Here is a 20,076-nt window from a genome sequence, read left to right as displayed (position 1 = left end):
CAGCTTATGCACGCAGCAACATGGCTACACTTTCACACCTGTGCACACCTGGCCAGTGGTAATAGCTGTCAATTTTTCAATTTCTTTTGCGAATTTAAGGTTCCTCCCCCTCGGAAAATAACAGAACTTCTTCTGGAGGACATTAGAGCCTTAAAGGGTCAGTTCACCAACATTTTGTCAGCTGTGGTATCTAGCTGTGCGTCGCAGTCGGTAAAGATCCCTTTAATTTGGTATTTATTATTGATTATTTGTGACCAAGAAATGTACTGAGCGGGGCATTTTACTCTCTGTACTCTCCGGTGGACAAACTTAATGAGGACTGTTTCTAAATTAAACATCTTTGGCATTTCTGTGCTGCAGTTTTTTTGTTGCTTATAGGCCAGCATATACGCTGCTACCGATATACGATAAACTAGTGGCGGCCAATATATCGTTCAGCTGATTTATCGTCTATTTCAAATTGAACCGTACTGTAAATGTATCGTAAAACCAAAAGGAGCTGTAGGTTTGTCACTGAGAGCCCTTTCACAATACAAAAATATATTTTTTTTTTCCATTGCGGCTTTACCCAAGAGTTGGCTGAACAGAACCACGAAAATGTATTTTGCTTCAGCACAAGTAGATATTGTCGGAAAACATAATGAAATACGCTTTCAATTAAAGTTTTGACTTAAAAACATTTCCGTATGTATTTTTCAGCTGACAGGGTTGCAGGACTGCAGTCAGAGAAGGGGCGTCCACCCAAGCTGACTTATAGTAACAGAAACAAGCAGAACATACCAAAATAGCTTTGCCCCCCCTGGCGCTCTTTGACCTTCTGCTCTGTGTCACTGCTATTTCTGAGCTTTGTGTTCGAGCAGAGAAAAAAAGAAATCCCGCTGTTTACACTGAAACCAGTTTACAGCAGATCCTGATTGACTGGGGGGGGGTTGTCACCGTGCTGATTAACACCGGGCCCATGTGGCAGAGCTGGCACAGCTTCTTTCACACCATCACTGTTTCATCTGGCAGCACAAAGCTGGCGGCCGTGTGGAGCCTCACGTATACACACATTCCTCAGAAAGGAAGCCCCGGGGAGCGAGCGGCGGCGGCAGCGAGAGGGCACGATGTGACACGTCTGCAACGGCTGCATCGACATAATGACTTGATATACACTTTCATTATCAAGTATTTTGTAATCAGATGCAGGGGTTTCTTTTCTTTTCCACATGTCCTTGAACGCAACAGGGCAGGTCAATAGCAAGTGATAAGCACTGATAATAATACTGATACCCGGGCTAACAATAATATTTACAGTAATAATTGACGCAGTGATTACAGTAGGCGTCTTCAGATGTCTTGTGTTGTCCGACTAACTGTCCAAAACCCAAAACTGTTCACTTTACAATCATAGAAAAGCAGCAGATCCTCACATTTGAGAAGCTGAAACCAAATAAATTTTGGCATTTTAGCTTTAACGGACAATTAATTAATTAATGGATTATCAATACTGTTGTTGATTAATTTGACTGACTAGAAAAGATTAATTGACTAATAATTTCTGCGCTAACATATGAAAATAATACTAATTTACCACATTTCTTAAAAACCTTCTGTATTTACATTTTCTCCTTAATGCTAAACCCTTTCAACGTTTTGCCCAAATCTGGAGCTTTAAGCCGATCTCACAGTCTTCCTCAGGTTATGGAGTTTGTACTGACTCTTACTACTATACTGAGTCTTTACGCTCCATCCCCTGAGAAAGACCATTAGATGTGGTTGAAAAGCTCCAGAAAAATAGTAAATGGACATTTTTTAGAGTGAAGTTTAAAACTACTGTTTCATGACCGTGTCCAACTAAAAGATATTCAGTTAACTGAAAATCGGAAAATATTTACATTTGAGAAGCTGGAACCACAGAGTTTATGTCAATTTTACTTAATTGATGACTTGTTTAAATATTTTTATCAAAACTGTTGCCTATTAATTTTTTGTAGATTGACTAATCAAGTAATTGATATATCATTTCGGTGCTATACTAATAGGTCATATTGTACGTTTAACGACTGCACTAAGGAGTTTAGTTTATTTACATGTTAATAAACTTTGTCCATTTCCCGTTCGGCTGTTCTTTTATAGCCTATTCTGCATTTCACACAGCAGCCGCTCCGTCAGACCCTCTCTGGTAGAGAGTCAGTTGTCGGTGCCATAAATATGGGGGCGATGGTGCTGCCCACAGGTGTCCGGTGGAGCTGCCCTCCTGCGGGTACAGCAGGGCTGACACCGAACCTGTAGAGACTTTCTTTGGGAGCTCAGGTTGAGCCCCGGGCTGGGAATGGAGTCCATGTTGAGTTTGGTACTGGAGTTCCTACTGAGGGTGGAGTTGATGGTGATTTTTAGGATTCCAGTCTGGGCTCTAAACTGGGTCGAGGTTGGGGTCGATGCTGGGGCTGCAGGTGGAGTTGCTGTTGGGATGGGAACCAGAAATGGCAGTGGGGTCAGAGTTGGAGACAGGATATGGGACTGGGATCGACCTTCGGAGGGAACTCAGGGAAGGGGCTTCGGACTCAGGGAAGGGGCCGAGATAGAGAGGGCAGGGGTCCTACCCCGTCCCCGCCCCTGGAGTATCCACCCCAGATCCAAAGACCGGAGGTGCCGCAGCAGCCACAGGTTGGTGTTGCACTACGTTGTCCCCTGCATCATCGACAACTTTTTTTCGGGAGCAAAGTCGGAGGACCGGATTTTGCACGAGGTTTGGGAACTCCAGGAGGATGCAGGACGGCGAGCTGGCCAGCAGGGGGCAGGATGCCACCAGGAGTATTGGGAGGGGGGGGACCAGATCGTCTGGGTGGAAGGGAAGGAGTCGGGCTGCGAGAACATCAGCTAGGATGGACAAACTGATCACCAACGCAGACGGGAAGCTGGGAAACCACAAGATCAGAGGGAGACACGGCAAAGTTGGTTCGTGAGACAGCAGTCTGTTTTACATCCAGAACCCACCAACCGGTACGTGTCAGCCCCCAAAGACGCTTTTAAACTGGCTTTTATAGCTTGTTTGACCCCTCTGAGCCTTGACTTGAGGTGGGTTATTTTTACCCAGGACCCCCCGTGACCCTGAACAAAAACAGTCTGGGTGTATTTTTTATTTTTAATACAGAGTGTCATGAATCATTGTGAAAAAAAAAAAAAAAAAAAAAAACCCAGCAGACTTAACTTTGCATTAAACGTATTTGCACCAAACCATACAGCCAATAACAGTCATTTTAAAATGTAAACTTATGTAACAGCTTCCAAGTCAAATATTCCAGTTGCAGCATAAAGACACAAACTGAAACTATGAGACCACTTCCTTTAAGAAACTCGCACAGATGACTTAACGCACACACACTTCTTATGTAAACAAGGGTCCCTCACATTACGACACCTTAATGATTAATGTAAAGGGTTAGAGGATTAAATTCAGCTGTTTTACCCCTTCAGGTTACTCATTCTTTCACCCGCTTAAACCTCATTGACCCACCTGTGCAGCCAAATATTGGTCAAACCCACTGACATTAGTTATACATTATAGCAGAGATAAATTATAGCCATATATCACTGAATTTAAGGACATTTGTATAAAATAATGCACAAAACATCTAGAATATTTCCACTTGATGGACTGCTGCAGCCATAAAAAGTCTGTAGTTTGAATATTTTTCACTCAGTGTAAACATCATATAGGTCTGACACAATCTAAGGAGTTTACATTATACAATTAAATATTTTTTAAGGCTGGTTGTATTATTACATTGCATTATATACCTTATTATTATTATTATTATTATTATTATTATACTGTATTATTATTATCATCAACCGGTAAACCCACTTTGTACTAAACACTTATTTTAATTTTATACTTATATAAATATACCCACTTGGTACTTAATTTATCTGACCTGTATTATAGTGTATTATATATTTTGCTTAGTACTTCTCTTCCTGTGTGCGCTGATGTGACAAAAGAGTTTCCCCTCGGGGATCAATGAAGTATTTCTGATTTTGATCTTTTAAAGTTGCTTTTTGTTGCAGAAAACAGCAATTTCATGAGGAAATTTACAGAACATGGGGGGGGCATTTTGCTAAGTAGTGTTAATGTCCAACATTATTATTATTATTATTATTATTATTATAATGATAATAACTTTATTTATAGAGCACTTATCAAAACAAAGTACAAAGTGCTTCACAACAAGAGAAATAAAACACCACAGTGAAACACAAATCAAATAATAATACTACTAACAATAATACACAAAAACAAAAAAATAAACAGCCAGTTCAGCACATTAAGAGTAAACACAGAGGCAGACAAAGCTGCAGCAGCTGACCCAGAGTCAGCTGCAGAAAGCATGTCATTACTTCAAAGAGGGTTTAATTCGTTTCATTAGGCTACACAGCAACATGCCCCTGTTTATTATTATTACTATCATCATTATTATTATCCTGTATAGGCTGCGTGCTCTTATCAGCTGCTCTCAGTCTTTTCCTGGCGCGTGGTCAACTTCACGTTCACTTCCTCGCGGGTAGGTGGGAGGGAGGGAGGGAGCGCGAGGGCTACATGCGGCCCGTGAAGTCCTCAATGGCGGCGGGCACGCCCAGTGCGCGGGCACGCAGCAGAGCGGAGTGACGTCTCCTGATTCCACTTTATTCACTGTTTATCAATAAAAAGCAACGATATGTCGAACTTATTGATTAAATAATAGTCCGAATCTTCTCAGCCTGTACAGTTTATGTTGCCTACATATTATGAAAGATATATTTCCCCAGAAATCCACTTAAAATGTTTGACACAGATTATAACAATGGTTGATGTAATATTAGATGTTTATACAATGAACTGGGTTCTCAAGAAACTGAGAGGGGCCCAGGAACACCCCCACCCCCACCCCGTAGTGATTCACATCCAGCACGTCTCACTTTTGTCCCTCATCCTTTCACTCTACAAACAAGACTGTGGCCGGAAGTCTCGAACAGTGTCTTCAAAATAAAAGCTTCACTCGCCAACGTTGCTGATGTGCGTCGAAGTTGAATGGTAGCCTCATGAGAACCATGGTTGGTTTTTTATTAATGAAGAGTCAGATGTCTAATAAAGAGTAATAATTATTAGAATTATTATTATTGTTGTTACCCATTAATATTTTAATTATTTCATTTAATAGATTGTTTAGTTTATAAATTGTCACGAAATAGTGAGAAATGGCCATTATAATCCCCAGAGCATGAGATGACAACCTCAAATTGCATGTTTTTTTTCTTTTTCCATCAACAAACTAAAATTTAAAATGATATAAAAACAGAAAAATGTTATCGTTGGAGAAGCTGGAATGAGAGTGTTTTGGTATCTTTGCTTGATAAATGACTTTTCAAAGATAATAATTAGCTGTTGATGCATTTTCTGGGTTATTCGGCTGTAGCACTATAATAACAGCAAGCATCGTGTCACCCTAAAAATAGAATATGCACTTCTAGAAAAGAAAACGCACCGTACAATACATGGTGGTGGTCTACGATCCATACTGAGCAGGGACGAGCCTGTAAAATATTATGCAAGGAAAGTTGATGTCAGCCAGTAATCTTCTTCTTTTCCTTTCGGCTGCTCCCTTTCAGGGGTCGCCCCAGCGAATCATGTGCCTCCATCTAACCCTGTCCTCTGCGTCCTCTTCACTCACACCAATTAACTTCATGTCCATTCTCACTACATCCATAAATCTCCTCTCTGGTCTTCCTCTAGACCTCCTGCCTGGCAGCTCCGACCTCAGCGTCCTTCTACCAATATATTCAGTCTCTCCTCTGAACACGTCCAAACCACCTCGATCTGGCCTCTCTGACTTTATCTCCGAAACATCTAACATGAGCTGGCCCTCTGATGTCCTCGTTCCTGTCAGCCAGTAATGCCTTTTTTTATTTTGAAATCGCAAACCGGAAGTAGTGTGTTTGCACAAGTGCTGCCTTGACGGTGCTGCAGCCTTAATAAGAGCAAGGTGGTAACGTGAGCTCAGACACGCAGGATCAGCTCTCCGGTAAACTCCTCATCTTCTCTTTTTTTTTTACTGTTGGAGTTCAGCTGTCAGTCAAACATCACATGACAAAGAGTGCAAAGTACTTAATCTCGGCCTACCTGTCCTATAAAAGCACATTATTCTGCTCTCTAAGAACTTTGAGCCCGTGACTCTCGGTGTCGGTAAAATGCCTGTTATCGAGCACGTATCGGACTCGGACCTGGAGCGTTTGGCGTTGGAGCGGGTCGTCCCGGCCCTGCAGGCTCACGGCTTCTGCTATGTGGACGGTCTCCTCGGGGAGTTGGCCGGGGACGTCGTGCTGGATCAGGTGAAGGAGATGCACCGCTCCGGAGCGCTGCAGGACGGCCGGCTGGCCGGTTCCGTCCCGGGCGTCCACCGGAGGAGCATCCGCGGGGATAAGATCGCCTGGGTGAGCGGGTCGGAGCGCGGCTGCGAGGCCATCAGCTTCCTGCTCAACCTGATCGATAAGCTGATCTCCGTGTGCGCCAGCCGGCTCGGGAGCAAGAAGATCCAGGAGAGATCCAAGGTAAGAGGGGCCGGCTGGGAGCGCGATGTGGTCCAGTCTGGAAACCTGGAAGTCAAGATAATAAAAGACCAAAGTTACAAAGGAATCAACATAACAAGCAAAGAAACAAAGTGGACTGAACACATTTTACCCTGCACTTTATGTGCAATGGATGTTTAATAATCAAGAAGGCTAAAAGTGACAATAACTTGTAGTATTACTAATAATAATAATAATTAATAATTAATAATAACGAAGCACAACCTGCTCTTACTGATTACAGCCATAACCACATTAAAGCCAGCAACATTTATGTTTTTTGGTTTATTAAGTTTCTTATTAAGAGAGAAAACACCAGATTCTGTGTAAATAATGTTGCCATGAAAGAATCCAAAAGTTTTCCTTCACATTTTTGCATAAAGGCCCTGCACCCACCCCACCCCCGCAGGTGTTTGCACCTGTTCTGCTCCGGTTGAGGTTTGGCAGAGCTATACTGGAAATGACACGTGATGTCACTGGACTTATAAAGAAGTGATTTGTCCAGCCCTAACGGGTGCGACAAAGCCGACAGGTGACTAAAGGTGTGCAAGGCCTTTTTAAATGTTCACTATACGACACCTGGAGAGGTGGGTTAGTACTTAATGTGAGGAGTTAAGGGGGGTCCTGCTGTAGATACCCGAGTGTAACTTATGATCTATGGTTTAATTTCTCCCGCTGATAGCAACACTGGACGTCTGTACTGTATCATATTATGCTTTGATTACATTCCCCACAGTAACCGCGTGTACGTGGTTTCATTTTCTTTGTGATTTGGAGTTTCCCCTTGTCTCTTTACTGAACCGGAGACTGCCGGCGTGCGCTGTGATCCCGGTGAGCGGAGGGTTTGCGGTGCAGACGTCTGTTAGATGTGTGTTTTTTAGTGAAAAGCAGCAGCTTTCTTTCTTTCTCAACTTGCTTCATGTTTTCTTCACCAGCAACAAGCTCCGTCTGCAGTCCAGCGTCAGGTTTCCCCCATTTTTACAGACTTTGGTTAAGTTTTACAGAATCGCTGTAAAGTTACGTTTGTTTCGGCTTCCCTCGCTTTACAAACTTTGTGCTAAGTTCGTTCAGTACTACCGAGGTCGGATACTGGACTGGACTCACCACTCAGGGCGCTCAGTGTTTGTCTTTAACAGCTGTATCTCATTACAGATTACTTTCCTCCTCAAAATGTTACTCGGCTCTAGCGGTCCAGAAGGTGCACCACACTTAGTGTTGAAAACTGCCACAGTCCTGGACATGGGAAGTAGATATTTGCCCAAAATCAGGCAAAATAAAAGTTAAACTTATGACTTTCTCCTTTTTTTTTTAACTGGGATTTATGTGTAGTGCACTAGTATTTAAGAAAGAGGTTTGACTTTGTTTGTTTTATCCGTTGTTTATCAATAATATGTATTAGTCTATAATACAGAAACAACCTCACCTCAGAGAGAGAGGTCATGCATATGGACAGAAGCGGAGACAGGAAAAAAAACCCTGATCGTTTAATAATAAACCTGAGAATTATACGGACTTCCTCAGGCTTCATCAGTGAAGTGCAGGAACTGCGCTGCAGACGTGAGTCTGCGTTAACAGCTGTTTCTCTGTTAATAGCAAAGAGTGTCAGCTGTCTCGTGTGAACTGGTCCATCGTTGGTCCAACGGGTGTCGTTAGATCCTCGTCTCCTGTGTGAAGTGTGCGTCCAGGTGCTGTCTCACTCCCTGCTTCCGCTCCTTGCAGTTTTCATGCATGAGTTCAGCGCTCCTGTAGTTGCTTGTGGCTGCTTTGACTTAACAGTATGTTGGTGTTCATGTTTGCTGTCTGCTTGTGAAACACATTATATATGATATAAATGATCCTGGCCATTTAAATGAATGCACAAACCATGACTGTCGCACAGCATGTTGTACGAGTTTCTCTCAGCTTTCCACGGGGTAGTATTGATAAGAGGACTGTTGCATTATACTCGACGTATTTGCTGCTTTTTCAAAATCAAAGAAGAGCAGGGAGCTCGACTCGGGTCAGTTTTGGTCACAAAGCCACATGGACCGAAGCTTTTCTTTTTTAGCTTGATGTCTTTCGGACGGAAACATGTTGAAATGGCGCAGGTGTCAGTGGGAGAGTCCCTGTATGTTGTTCCTTTTTAATGTGCAAGCCTTTTGGCAGCAGTCCAGTGACCCACTCTGGGCCCCGAGCCAATGCTTCAGAAACCAGAACATGCTCCAGGAAGGACAGGAAATTAGCTGGAGCAGTTCAGGTCCTCTGGGTGTCCTCTGCTGCTGCAGCGTGTGTTGATTCATCATACAGGCAGGCGTGTTGGCGGGGGCTGAATATGGGGAATGTAGATCCGGGTTTTTACCAGGAATGCTCCTTTTTAAAGTCTGCTGCCTTTTCGCAGGAAAAATACCTGCAGGAGCGTTCACATTTCTAATCCATATATAAACATTGAAAAAGTAGTCACATTTCACTTTGATTAGTCTAGTTTTAGTAACGCGTTGGTCATCTGAACGTACTGTTTCGTGCTGCCTGCATGTTTTCGTCCCAGTCGCTGTTTCGTTGCCGCTTCTTGTCTAATTTTCAGCGACATCGTAGATTAACGGAGTCTAATTTAATAGTTAAATCAATTTCTGAGGAAGAGAAGTGCCAATCAGAGGCATAACCCGGCGATGCATGCCGGTCTTTAGAGTAAGACATTAAAATAGTGATTCATTCGTTTGTTCATTCGTCCGTCTTTTACGTTGTTTAGTTTTTATTCGTTGATTAAAATCGACATGTATTTGGTCAGAGTTTCAGTTTTCAGCGGTTACTTTTTTAAAATTTCGTTTTAGTCTCGATTTCTTTTTGGAAAAAGGCTCAAATGACATTTATTGCCATAATTTTCGTTGATGAAATTCTCTCACACACACACACACACACACACACACACACACACACTCCTGTTCATGTGTGAGAGCTTATGCAGATGTAGCAGTGGAAATTCTCACGTACACACTCGGCTACTTAACTCAATTGTTCACTCCCCCGCACCTCCTCAGCACACACTAATGCTCACTCACTCACACACACACACTCACTCACACACTCGCACACTCACACACTCACACTCCCAGCATGTCCGCCCTCGTCTTCGCGGGCAGCAGTGTACAGTGAGCCCCTATCACATGTGTCTGTGTGTGCGTTATCAGATGGAACGTCTTAAGAAAACAGGTCAACCCCGTTACAATAGGAACACACACACACACACACACACACACACACACAGGTATCTGGAGATGCTGCGGGAGAATAAACAGCAGGATAAGAAGCTTTTGTCTTCTTACAGCTGTTTGGAGAACAGTTAATTTAACATTTAATAAACACATACTTTAAACCCCAGCACCAGTTCTTAGAACTGTTTCCCCAGTTTGGCTGATTTGAAGAGTTTTATGCTCCCCTGTGGATTGAGACCATTTCCAAAACTAAATTTAAAGCACATTTCTTTTTCTACTTCTAGAAAGGTTTTTGAGTTCGGATGCTGCCAATACAGAAACGATACATTTCTGATACCGTACTTTGGTTTATGTTAAATTGAAAACAGGTTTTTGTTAAAAAAAAGTTCTCGAATGTTCAATGTCAGCTGAGCACAAACAGCCGAACAAGAACTTTTTTTGTTTAAAACTGGCAACATTTTGATTCAAATCAGGAACTAATTTAATCAGAATGCTGTAATTAGACAACCTGAAGTGACCCCCTCCCAACGCGACTACACTGACGGAGAAGGTTGAACTGGATTAACAATGAAAAGACTTTCTGAGTACGGGGAAAAGGAAACATATTTTACATCTTTACCAGAGCTGAAACGATTAGTCAATAAGTCGAACGACAAAAAAATAATCCAACTAAGTTGATAATTGGATCTTTTTCCCCCCTCAGTAAATACATAATTTAAAAATACATTAATGAACACCCAGAGAAACAATGGAACTTGAAAATAGGAAGAAATACACAACTGAATTCATCGCTTTAATAATTTTTCAATCAAAAATGCCAAAAAATCTTTAGTTCTGGCATCTCATTTCTGAGGATTTGCTGCTTTTCTTCCTTTTTAATGTGACCGTGAATCGATTACGTTTCAGCGTCGGACTGCTGGTCAGAAAAAAACAAGGCATCTGAAGACGTCACGTCACGCATTTTTCACTACTTTATGACATTTTATTGATTTTTATTTTTTCCCAGCAGATTAATCGATTTTTTTATTTTTTATTTTTTTATAAAAAAAATAATGAATGAATGTTGTACTTGATATCATGTTATATTATTTCATCACTCAGATATTTGTGGCAGTATTGGCCTCAATGTAATTTCGGCTTTAGTCTCCCCCCCCCCCCGGTTTGGGAACCGCTGTGTTGAGATCGATGCTGTGAGGTAGATGAAAACCTGCCAGACTGCAGCCTCACGCTCCACACGTAGCTCTGCCATTAAACCTTCAGCAGCCGAACAACTGCACAGACCTCGCCACAATCCCTCCCTCCCTCCCTCCTCCCTCACCCCTCCCCTCCTCCTCCTCCTCCTCCTTTCTACTAGAAAGATAAGATAAGTTGAATTCAGCTCTCTGAGGCGTTTTGTTTTTTTAGTCCTTTTTTCCAGTGTATCATTTCCTCACCGCCCAGCCCTCCTGTATTTCTCTGCATATTTTCACTCCATAGCAGCTCAGCTGCATCATGATGATGATGATGATGTGTGTGTGTGTGTGTGTGTGTGTGTGTGTGTGTGTGTGTGTGTGTGTGTGTACGTGCTTCAGCGCGGCGTGTAAACAATCTTGCATGATTTCCCGGCTTCCCCTCAGCGCAGACTGCCTGTGGTTTCAGAGAAGTTCAGCCACTCTTTATCAGCGCTGGGGGTTTGTCGTCATTGGCAGCCGAGGAGACCCGACCTACGTGCCGCTCTGGAGTCCCTCGCACGCATGCTGGCGGGGGGCTCGACTCCCCCACCCCACCCACTAACCTCCCCCTTCACATTTAGAGCGGGGCTTTTCATAATAAGAGAGTCCGAACAGGGTGGGGGCACTGCATCGATGTGGTTGCATGCGATGCATGTGTAAACAGACGTCAGGTGGTAAACGCTGACGTCAATTAGGTTACTAAAGGTGTGTTGTCGTTGTTGTTGATGGCAGCGTTCAGGGGCCCGTGTGTTTGATGAGGGTTAATCTACGCCGTGACCTTCCTGTATAAAACGGCATGTGTGTTGATGATCGTGAAGAAAAGGAAGGGAACGGGATGTGAGAGTTTTATGGAGCGTGTAGAGGTGGAGAGGCCCTTGCACGCTTTTGTTTCACAATGAGAGGGGTTTCACAATAAAAGCTCTAAAGAGAACGGGGGATGTCGTTGATGAGATGGTTGCAGGTGATGCCGCTGACATCAGTGAAGCCGTCGACGTGTTGTGCATTAGTGGAGTTAGTTTTGTCTCTTTAATGCGCTTAAATGAACACACAAAAGCTGTGTTCAAACATTAATTCAGGTACATACGTGCGTCACAATAAAGGCATTAGACAAGGGGGTTGCGTGAGATCTATGTGTAATCATCGGGGTCAGGTGGCCGACACTGACGTCAGTGAGATGTCAAAGATGATGCTGTTTGGTGTAAATCAGTGTCGGTACTTGTTTTGGAGAGGTTTTGTTAACAAACTTGTCTGTTTTAAGGAGGTTTGATCTTACCTGTTCGTAAATGTTTGTGTTCAATGTTTGTTTTATCAAATACAAAAGACGGCTCTCATATGGTATATCAAACAGTTATATTAGTAGAACCAAATGCATTTAAAAAAATAAAGTATTAAGGACATTTTGTTACAATCCCTTTTGTATTTATTGGCTTCAGGTTGAGAGGGATGAGTCCCGCAAAAATAAAACAGCATTTTTTTGCTTTTAGCAAATTTCAAAGATTTTCTTCCACTTAACAAGATGATTGATCCCTCTATTCCATGTCATAAGACTGAATTTACTGTTTTTATATATATATATATATATATATATATATATATATATATATTAAATAAATAAATAAATAAATTCAGTTGTGGAGAGGAATCTGGTTTGTGTGGGGGCCAAATGTCAACTTTCCCACAGGGTAAAAAGTTATTTATGGTAGTTTTCTTTTTTATTTACTTATTTGTACGGTTAAAAAATTGTGAATACTTTTGAAATATACAATGCTTGAAATGTTTTTTTTATAAAACAATAACCACGTCCTTAAATTAAATAGCCTCCGTTTCTTAAAGAAAAAGGCGCTGTTGATGTTTTAGCTTCGTCGACATTTCTGGTATATTTTATTTATCGTTCCAATAATCAGAATAAACCCTGATATACTGTAACCTTTTCCCTCTATACTTTAATCATCTTTACATATATATCTGAACAGTTGATAATGTTTATTATCTGCTGTAGTTTTATATTGAAAATGTTCTTAACCGTTTTTTAAAATGAAGTTTAGATGCAAACTTATTGACGGTAGTAAACTCCTGCACACTGTCAGCACTAAGTTTATAGACAAAGCAGTTTAAAGCCTGATGAAGGTCTGTAACAACATCATCATCTTTATACTTGAGCCACAGGCTGCAACAACCGATCAGAAAAGGAGTCGGGTCACAAACGGTTACACTGTCAATAATAAATCAAATGAATACACAAGGAAATACTTGATGCCTCTAAAATACTTAAATAATATGAAGCGAAATGACCTGTAATAACTTCGCAGAGGTCGGGTGTTAGTGACCGGATCAGCTGTTTGTTTTTCCTGGAAGGAAATCCACGGTTTGAGCCTTTTGTTGACTTTGACACAGAGTCTCACGTCTGCTGCTCTCAGCTTATCAGCCGCTTCCTGCTCAGGGTCGAAAGGTCGCAGCGCTGCAGGGAGGGGGCCGGGGAAACCCCCCGCGCCCTGTTTGGAAAACGTTTCCATTGTACACAGACGTAAATTAATACTCTGCATGATTTCTATGCTGAAGTTTCGCAAACTTTCAGGGTTCGATCATAATAATCATAATCGATAATTTTCTATCATCGTTGTTATGTAAGCACTCGTACAGTTAATTAATTTGATAAAGTTTCAGGAGAATTGTCATTAAACAAGGCTGCAGGTTTGTAGACTTTCTAAGACAATTTATTTTTTGCAAACACTATTTTGGTTGGAGAAATGTAAGTATATTTACAAGCGTCAGTCGTAATCAAATGAGTCAGACATACAAGGGCTCATTGGATTAGTTTTTTTATTTCAAATATTTAATAAAAAACATACAAAAAATTAATACATACATGAATGCAAATACTAAATCAGGTAAAAACCTGTAAAAAAAAGAAAAAGAAAAAGGGTTCCTACAGATTTTTGTAGTATTCCCGTAGTAGTCGTATTTGTCATTTACAAAATGTTTTCTATACAAACTATGTATAATTAAAATCTAACCTTCTATTAGAAATATAACGATATGCTTGAGCTTCACAGTTCATTCTTGATCCTGGAAACAGCAGATGAGGTCCATTTAGTAGCTGTTTTCTGGAGCTTTTGATCACACATCAGATCTTTAAATTTCCACTTTCTGAGCACTTTAAGGACTTCTTGTCCGCAATGCCTTTTTAAAAGTTGAGTTTAATAAATAAATAAATGGATATAAAATAATTAAATGAGGAAATAAATTTGCCTAATTAATAAATTGACCTATAGATGAGATTATGTCAAAAGAATAAAAGACCACGATCATGAAAGATGCATACGTTTATAAACTGTACATTTTACAACACAAATGCATTTTTATTTGTAACTTTTACTATAGGAAATATACTAAACCTCAAGGTCTACTTACTAGCTTTTCTCAGAGCTTTCAACAGCATCTCATGGTCTCCCTCAGTGCATGGAGTTTACAGTTACAATGCAGACACCATCCACTGAGATGTGTTTGACAAAAGAAAAGACCACCTACTAGCCTTTTCAGGAACTTTCAAACTACTCTTTCCCAGTTCAATATTGAACTTTATGCTCAAGTATATTTTAGTTTTACAGAAATATATATATTTACAGCTGCGACTTTTCTGTAAGCTTCAGATATTTTAATATTTTTCCCTCCTTCCCATCATAAGTGGAAACATCGGACCGTTTTCCTGCATCACACATTAAAAACTCATATTTAGTTGTTAGTGTATTAGAAGACCTGTCAATCATTTTGGGAGTGACAGTAGGTGGTGGGTGAGGCTACACCCTGATTGACCTCCATGATGACACGTTGAGTCATAACTAGATTCCTGACGGAGTCTTTAAACTGTTGGTGTCTGCAGAGTCTTTAAGGCTTCGACGGCTCTTATCACTGCTGCAACCACAAGTGTAGCTGATCCAGTTTCCTTCCAACACACACACACACACACAGGCATGCAAACATGAACACGCGTGTGTGCGGTTTGTGTACGTGCGGCTGAAGCCGTACACACACAATTACAACACACACCCCTGCTGTGCACAAGAAATATTGGCAAATAACCCACCCACACACACACACACACACACACGTAGAGGAAGTTTCTGTAATCATGTCTGGCAACATGTGAGCTTTTATTTTGAAGGTTATTTCAGGTTTCAACAGAAACTGTGTCACAGCTCTTTCCTCTTCTTCCTCATCACTAAACACGGCACTGCATTTATGTCCTGAAGTACATGCTATTTATGTAGTTTTGTATCATAGTGAGAAGAAACACTTGAATTGTTTGATACCAGTGCCGTTACAATACAAAATCAAAACTATGCTTTTTTTTCATTTAACAAATGAAGTGAAAGTTCTGTTTCACGTTGTCCAAAAACAAGCAGCTGTACAAGAACTTCAATCAAATGTTGACACTTTTATTTCGATGAAGCCAGGAACTATCCGATCTACGATTACGACTCTAAACAGACGTTCAATGCCGATTTTTAAAGTGCTTCAGTTTTTGAAGCTGGCTGTTTTACTGAGAGGAATGCATCGAAATATTGTAACGCTATATTACGTCAGACATAAACAATGATAAACATTAGTTTTAGCAACAGTTTTTCAAGCAAAGATTTTACACCTAAAATAACAGTACAGGGTTCAGCTTCTTCAGTTTTATTCCTAATCATGATATGAAGAGTTAAATGTATATTTAAACACTAAAGATAGTTACATATAATAGAAACATGTTAAGAAAATAGAGAAGAAAGTTCTGGTACTTCAAAAGAATCAATGATTATGTCTAATCCAACTCTTTTCATTTTCTCTTAGCCCTTTGAGCTTCTTCCTACAGTGTTTATACAACTGAGAATATAAATATTAACGATATCTTGATAAGTAAATTGGTCACAGGCAGGGTCCGATCCCGAACGCTACACCATTCATAAACAAACTCCATATTTGACTAAAAATTGCATCACAACCATGTGTTTTGTTTTACTCGGCATTCTCTTCTCTTTTGTATTGCTTTTATTTTTCATCTTTTTTAAGTTGTACAATTTTCTTTCTTTCCTGTTGTCTCTGCTCACTTCAGGGTAGCGTTAGCAGTAGGGTCCTACGAAGGGGAAGCGCGTTACGATAGCGAACATTTTGGTCCCTTACGAGCCAGAAAAAGTTTAAAATCTCATTTTAATACCTTCATCTGTCCTTCCACAGGCTGCCTTTTATTTCCGTATGTTGTTACAGGTGTAATACTGAGCTCTAATCAAACTGTGTGTGTGTGTGTGTCTTTAGGCCATGGTGGCGTGTTACCCGGGAAACGGGGCAGGTTATGTCAAACACGTGGACAACCCAAACAGCGACGGACGCTGCATCACCTGCATCTACTACCTCAACAAGAACTGGAATGCCAAGGTGCGTTTAGGGACCTCTGCTCATTACTGTATTCACTGTCAGTCTCTTGATGATTACACGTCAGATTGCGAGACTTCCTGTCTGACGAGGAAATGGTGAAGGATGACTTTGATCTCTTTGAAGAACACATTGTGATGATATCGATGTGAAAAGTTTGACTCATCCTGACTTGATAAAAGCAGGACTGATTTTTGAATTTGTCAACACTTTCAGTTACCTGATGACGTCCGAACTTTGAGAATTTGATGTAGAAAGTTAACAAGATAAATGAAGTTATGATGCCGTGGCAACAGAAGTAAAAGAAACACAAAATGAGTTATGTTTAATTCAGAGTTCAACAACAATTTCCAGATGTCTGCTTTGTGAAATAATAATGTTTGTGCTGTCGTTGATCAGGAGCACGGCGGCATCCTCAGGATCTTTCCGGTGGGGAAATCCTACGTGGCCGACATCAAGCCGCTGTTCGACAGGCTGCTCCTCTTCTGGTCCGACCGCAGGAACCCACATGAGGTGCAGCCCTCCTACTCCACCAGGTAACGACCCAAAACTGACTCTTAAAGAGGTACCTCACCCCTCCCCCTCTGTGTGTGTGTGTGTATTGGCCTGCAGATAAGACAGCCTTGATTTATAAAATAAGTCTTTAAAACAAGATCTACCTCAGATCTTCGTTTAAGTAAAAAACATTTCAGGAGCTCATTGTAGTGAATGTTTTGTAAGTTATTCCTGCTGTCAAATGTAGAGAGTAAAAAGTCTCCTAAAGGTAATACTGAAATAATAATCAGTGTAGCTCCGCCCACCACTGACTCAGCTCACAGGATTGGAAGCTGCTGTCTCTCCCAAATTGATTGTTTTATAAACAGGAACTCATTTTTTATAATCTTTGTAAACACAACAGGAAGAGGGGTGTGTGTGTTTTCCATTATGAGTTTAGAAACATAATACACATAACTGCGTCGATTTGTTTTATTAAAATAGTTTATTTTCACTGTGAGGGAGAAGAGGAACACTTCATCCACAGATAACTGGCGCCACCTGCTGGTGTGAATGTGTAATAACATTAAAGGTTTTTGTAACATGTAATTTCTAGAACAAACAGCATGTTATACTGAGGACGATATGTTTACTTACATACATTGACATTCTGTCACTGCAGAGAGTCGGCGATGTGATGCATTTTTATGAAAGTACAGGTGCTTTAACTCAAACTTGATTCAGAAAGGATTTCTTTTCACTGCACAAAACAACATGCTGGAGTGTGAATTCACTTTACACACACTGTGGGTGGAAAAATCCAGAAACTCTTTACAGGCTAAGAGCTAATCAACCCAGATCTGTAATAAACATCAGTGTTGTTGTTTCTGTTTCAGGTACGCCATCACAGTTTGGTATTTCGACTCTGAGGAGAGAGCCGAGGCTAAGAGACGCTTCAGAGAAGTGACAGGTACGTGTGATCCCTGTCAACAGCCCAGATTAACACACCACATACAGTAAACGACTGTTTCTCAGTATTTAATTAAACAATGAGGCAAAACCATTTGATAGAAAACGTTACAACACATGCTTTCAAACATATTTACATGACATATAAATAATTTGTATACATTTACCAGTAAAATATTTAAGAAGAAAACATTTTAAAGGTTACATACAGAATGTGACATAAGGTTAATGGGTTATTGACCCACTGGTTTCTTTGTTGCTTTTTAATATTTTTGTCAACAAATCTCATGTGCAGAGCCAAAACCAATAATGTGTTAGTCCGCCTCTGAATACTTCCAGCTCCGAGCCCACTGGTTCCTGCTGAAGACACAAATCTTTAAAACACAGTAATTTTTTCAAACTAACAGGGGGACTATTTCCAGCGGCGGATGAATCCACATGTGGTGCTGTAGTGAGTGTTTGGGGCAGAGTCAGAATAAACTACAGTGTGTGTGTTCATGGTGATGAAGGAACATGTCACCCAGTGCAGCAGAGCGGCTCGCTGATGTGTTTTAATAGTTTCTGGACAACGATGGAGGAAGAAGATCCATCAGGCTGTGATTCACACACACCTGTTAGCAGAGACGTTCATGATGGTTTGAGTCTGAACGTGAGATTTGTTGACAAGAAGAAATGTGTAGAATAATGATGTAATTGTACTGTTCACTGGTGTGGGGGACCTCCTTACAACGCTGATACATTTCAAATGCTTTCTATCTTGTGACTAAATTGTTACTCGTACCTTGATGTTTCAGCTTTGACGCTGCAGCAGGGCAGCAGCTCCAGCTGATGAGGACGTCACCTGGTGTTGGACCCCGGTGTGCAGGAGAGGACAGCAGGATTCCTCCCGACTCTGAAGGGGTTTTAACTCTTCAATTTGCATTCCCTCATCGCGCTGGTCTGCGAGTGCTGCTGTAACCTGAAGCTGCTCTGGACTTCCTGCTTTACATGACGTTTGTGCAATACTCTCTGCTGAGAGCCGAGCTAACAGCGGACTGAACCTTAAAGCTTCGCCTTCAGCATGCTTCAATCTAGAGGACAGATGAGAAAAAAAAGTCTTACAGACAGGATGCTTATAAATACTTTGGAGTAAGATGAAGACACAGGAGTGTTGTGTGTTTAATCATGGAGGAACATTATTGTTTACTAGTAAAAGATGTCTAAATGAGCCGGGACTCATAACATCGAGATTTTGTGGAAAATACTAAGCGAGAGAGGTGAAGTCAGATCAGCAGTAGGTATCAAACTCCTGTTCTGTGTCCATCGATACATTTCAGTGAAAGAAAAGCTCTATTTTGTAAATTCATCTAATACTGGAAAGTTCAGAGCCCTCAAGGTATTTTTACAACTGGTGAGCACCCAAGATTAAAACTCACCGATCGGGGCCGCTGTAACAAACATGAAATGTTGAATTATATTCTCACTGAACTAAAAGCTCTCTAGTTTATGCTAGCAACTTTTTAAAGTGTACAGCTTTTTACTATAATTAGCACCAAATCGTTCTTTTGAGGATGTTTCACAGGAAACTGACAAGAATTCTTAACCTGACGTCCACTTTTTAACTTTTGTGAAACTTTCAACTCCATCTGCTGAGGAAGACTGAGGTCGAACGTTCCAAAAATGTACATTTTGTTTTTGTCAAATTACTGTTTAAGGTCAAGAATGAACTATTAGGCCCAATTCTGTGAAATGTATTAATTACAGATGCATAAAATAAAGTGTTACCAAAAGGTTTTGTCACTCTGAGCTGCTGTTGAGCATTATGACTTTGTAAGCCGATCATTTCGGAGAAACACTTCCTCCACTCTGAGTTTTGTTCTCGAATCTTAAAATGGCCGCCAGCATTCTGAGCGCGCTCCGTCCTCCGCCGATGGAGGAGATAGATTCCACTGATGCAGCAGATGAATAATTGATGAAACGTTACTGAACTGTCATTTTCACTGCAGCCTGGGACTACCTGCGTTAGGGTTTGATTCAACATGGAGGTGTAACAGAAACACTTTCTCTGTAAACTGTCACATCATATTAGTTTCTGTCTGAGCATGAAACGATGCACCACGCCTCCACTGATGACGTAGCTCAGTGATCCCCAGCCTGTTTGGTTTGTGGCACCTTTAAAAGGAATAGTACCACATTTTGGAAAATATTGCTCTCTTTCCATTAGATTGAGTTATTGAACCATTCTACATGAACAC

At 41.0% G+C, this 20,076-nt stretch overlaps 1 protein-coding gene across 1 annotated transcript; it reads left to right on the top strand.

Annotated features, from left to right (window-relative positions):
* Positions 1-5,942: 5,942 nt before the first annotated feature.
* Positions 5,943-19,627, top strand: egln3 (egl-9 family hypoxia-inducible factor 3). The gene is made up of 5 exons (XM_044167168.1): positions 5,943-6,570; positions 16,283-16,402; positions 16,799-16,935; positions 17,770-17,843; positions 18,637-19,627. Exons 1-5 carry the CDS (start codon positions 6,211-6,213, stop codon positions 18,669-18,671), a joined length of 726 nt encoding a protein of 241 aa, XP_044023103.1. The 5' UTR covers positions 5,943-6,210; the 3' UTR covers positions 18,672-19,627.
* The last annotated feature ends 449 nt before the right edge of the window (positions 19,628-20,076 follow it).

Source organism: Siniperca chuatsi, linkage group LG15 (genome assembly GCF_020085105.1).
Source record: "Siniperca chuatsi isolate FFG_IHB_CAS linkage group LG15, ASM2008510v1, whole genome shotgun sequence".
NCBI lineage: Eukaryota > Metazoa > Chordata > Actinopteri > Centrarchiformes > Sinipercidae > Siniperca > Siniperca chuatsi.
The sequence above is the reverse complement of the archived record's forward strand: the minus strand, read 5'-3'. Positions and strand labels throughout refer to the sequence as shown.

Coding starts and splice junctions, on each gene's coding strand:
- egln3 (XM_044167168.1), top strand. CDS start 6,211: ATGCCTGTTATCGAGCACGTATCGGACTCGGACCTGGAGCGTTTGGCG. Junction 16,403..16,798: donor ACAAGAACTGGAATGCCAAG/GTGCGTTTAGGG, acceptor GTCGTTGATCAG/GAGCACGGCGGCATCCTCAG. Junction 17,844..18,636: donor ACGCTTCAGAGAAGTGACAG/GTACGTGTGATC, acceptor TTGATGTTTCAG/CTTTGACGCTGCAGCAGGGC.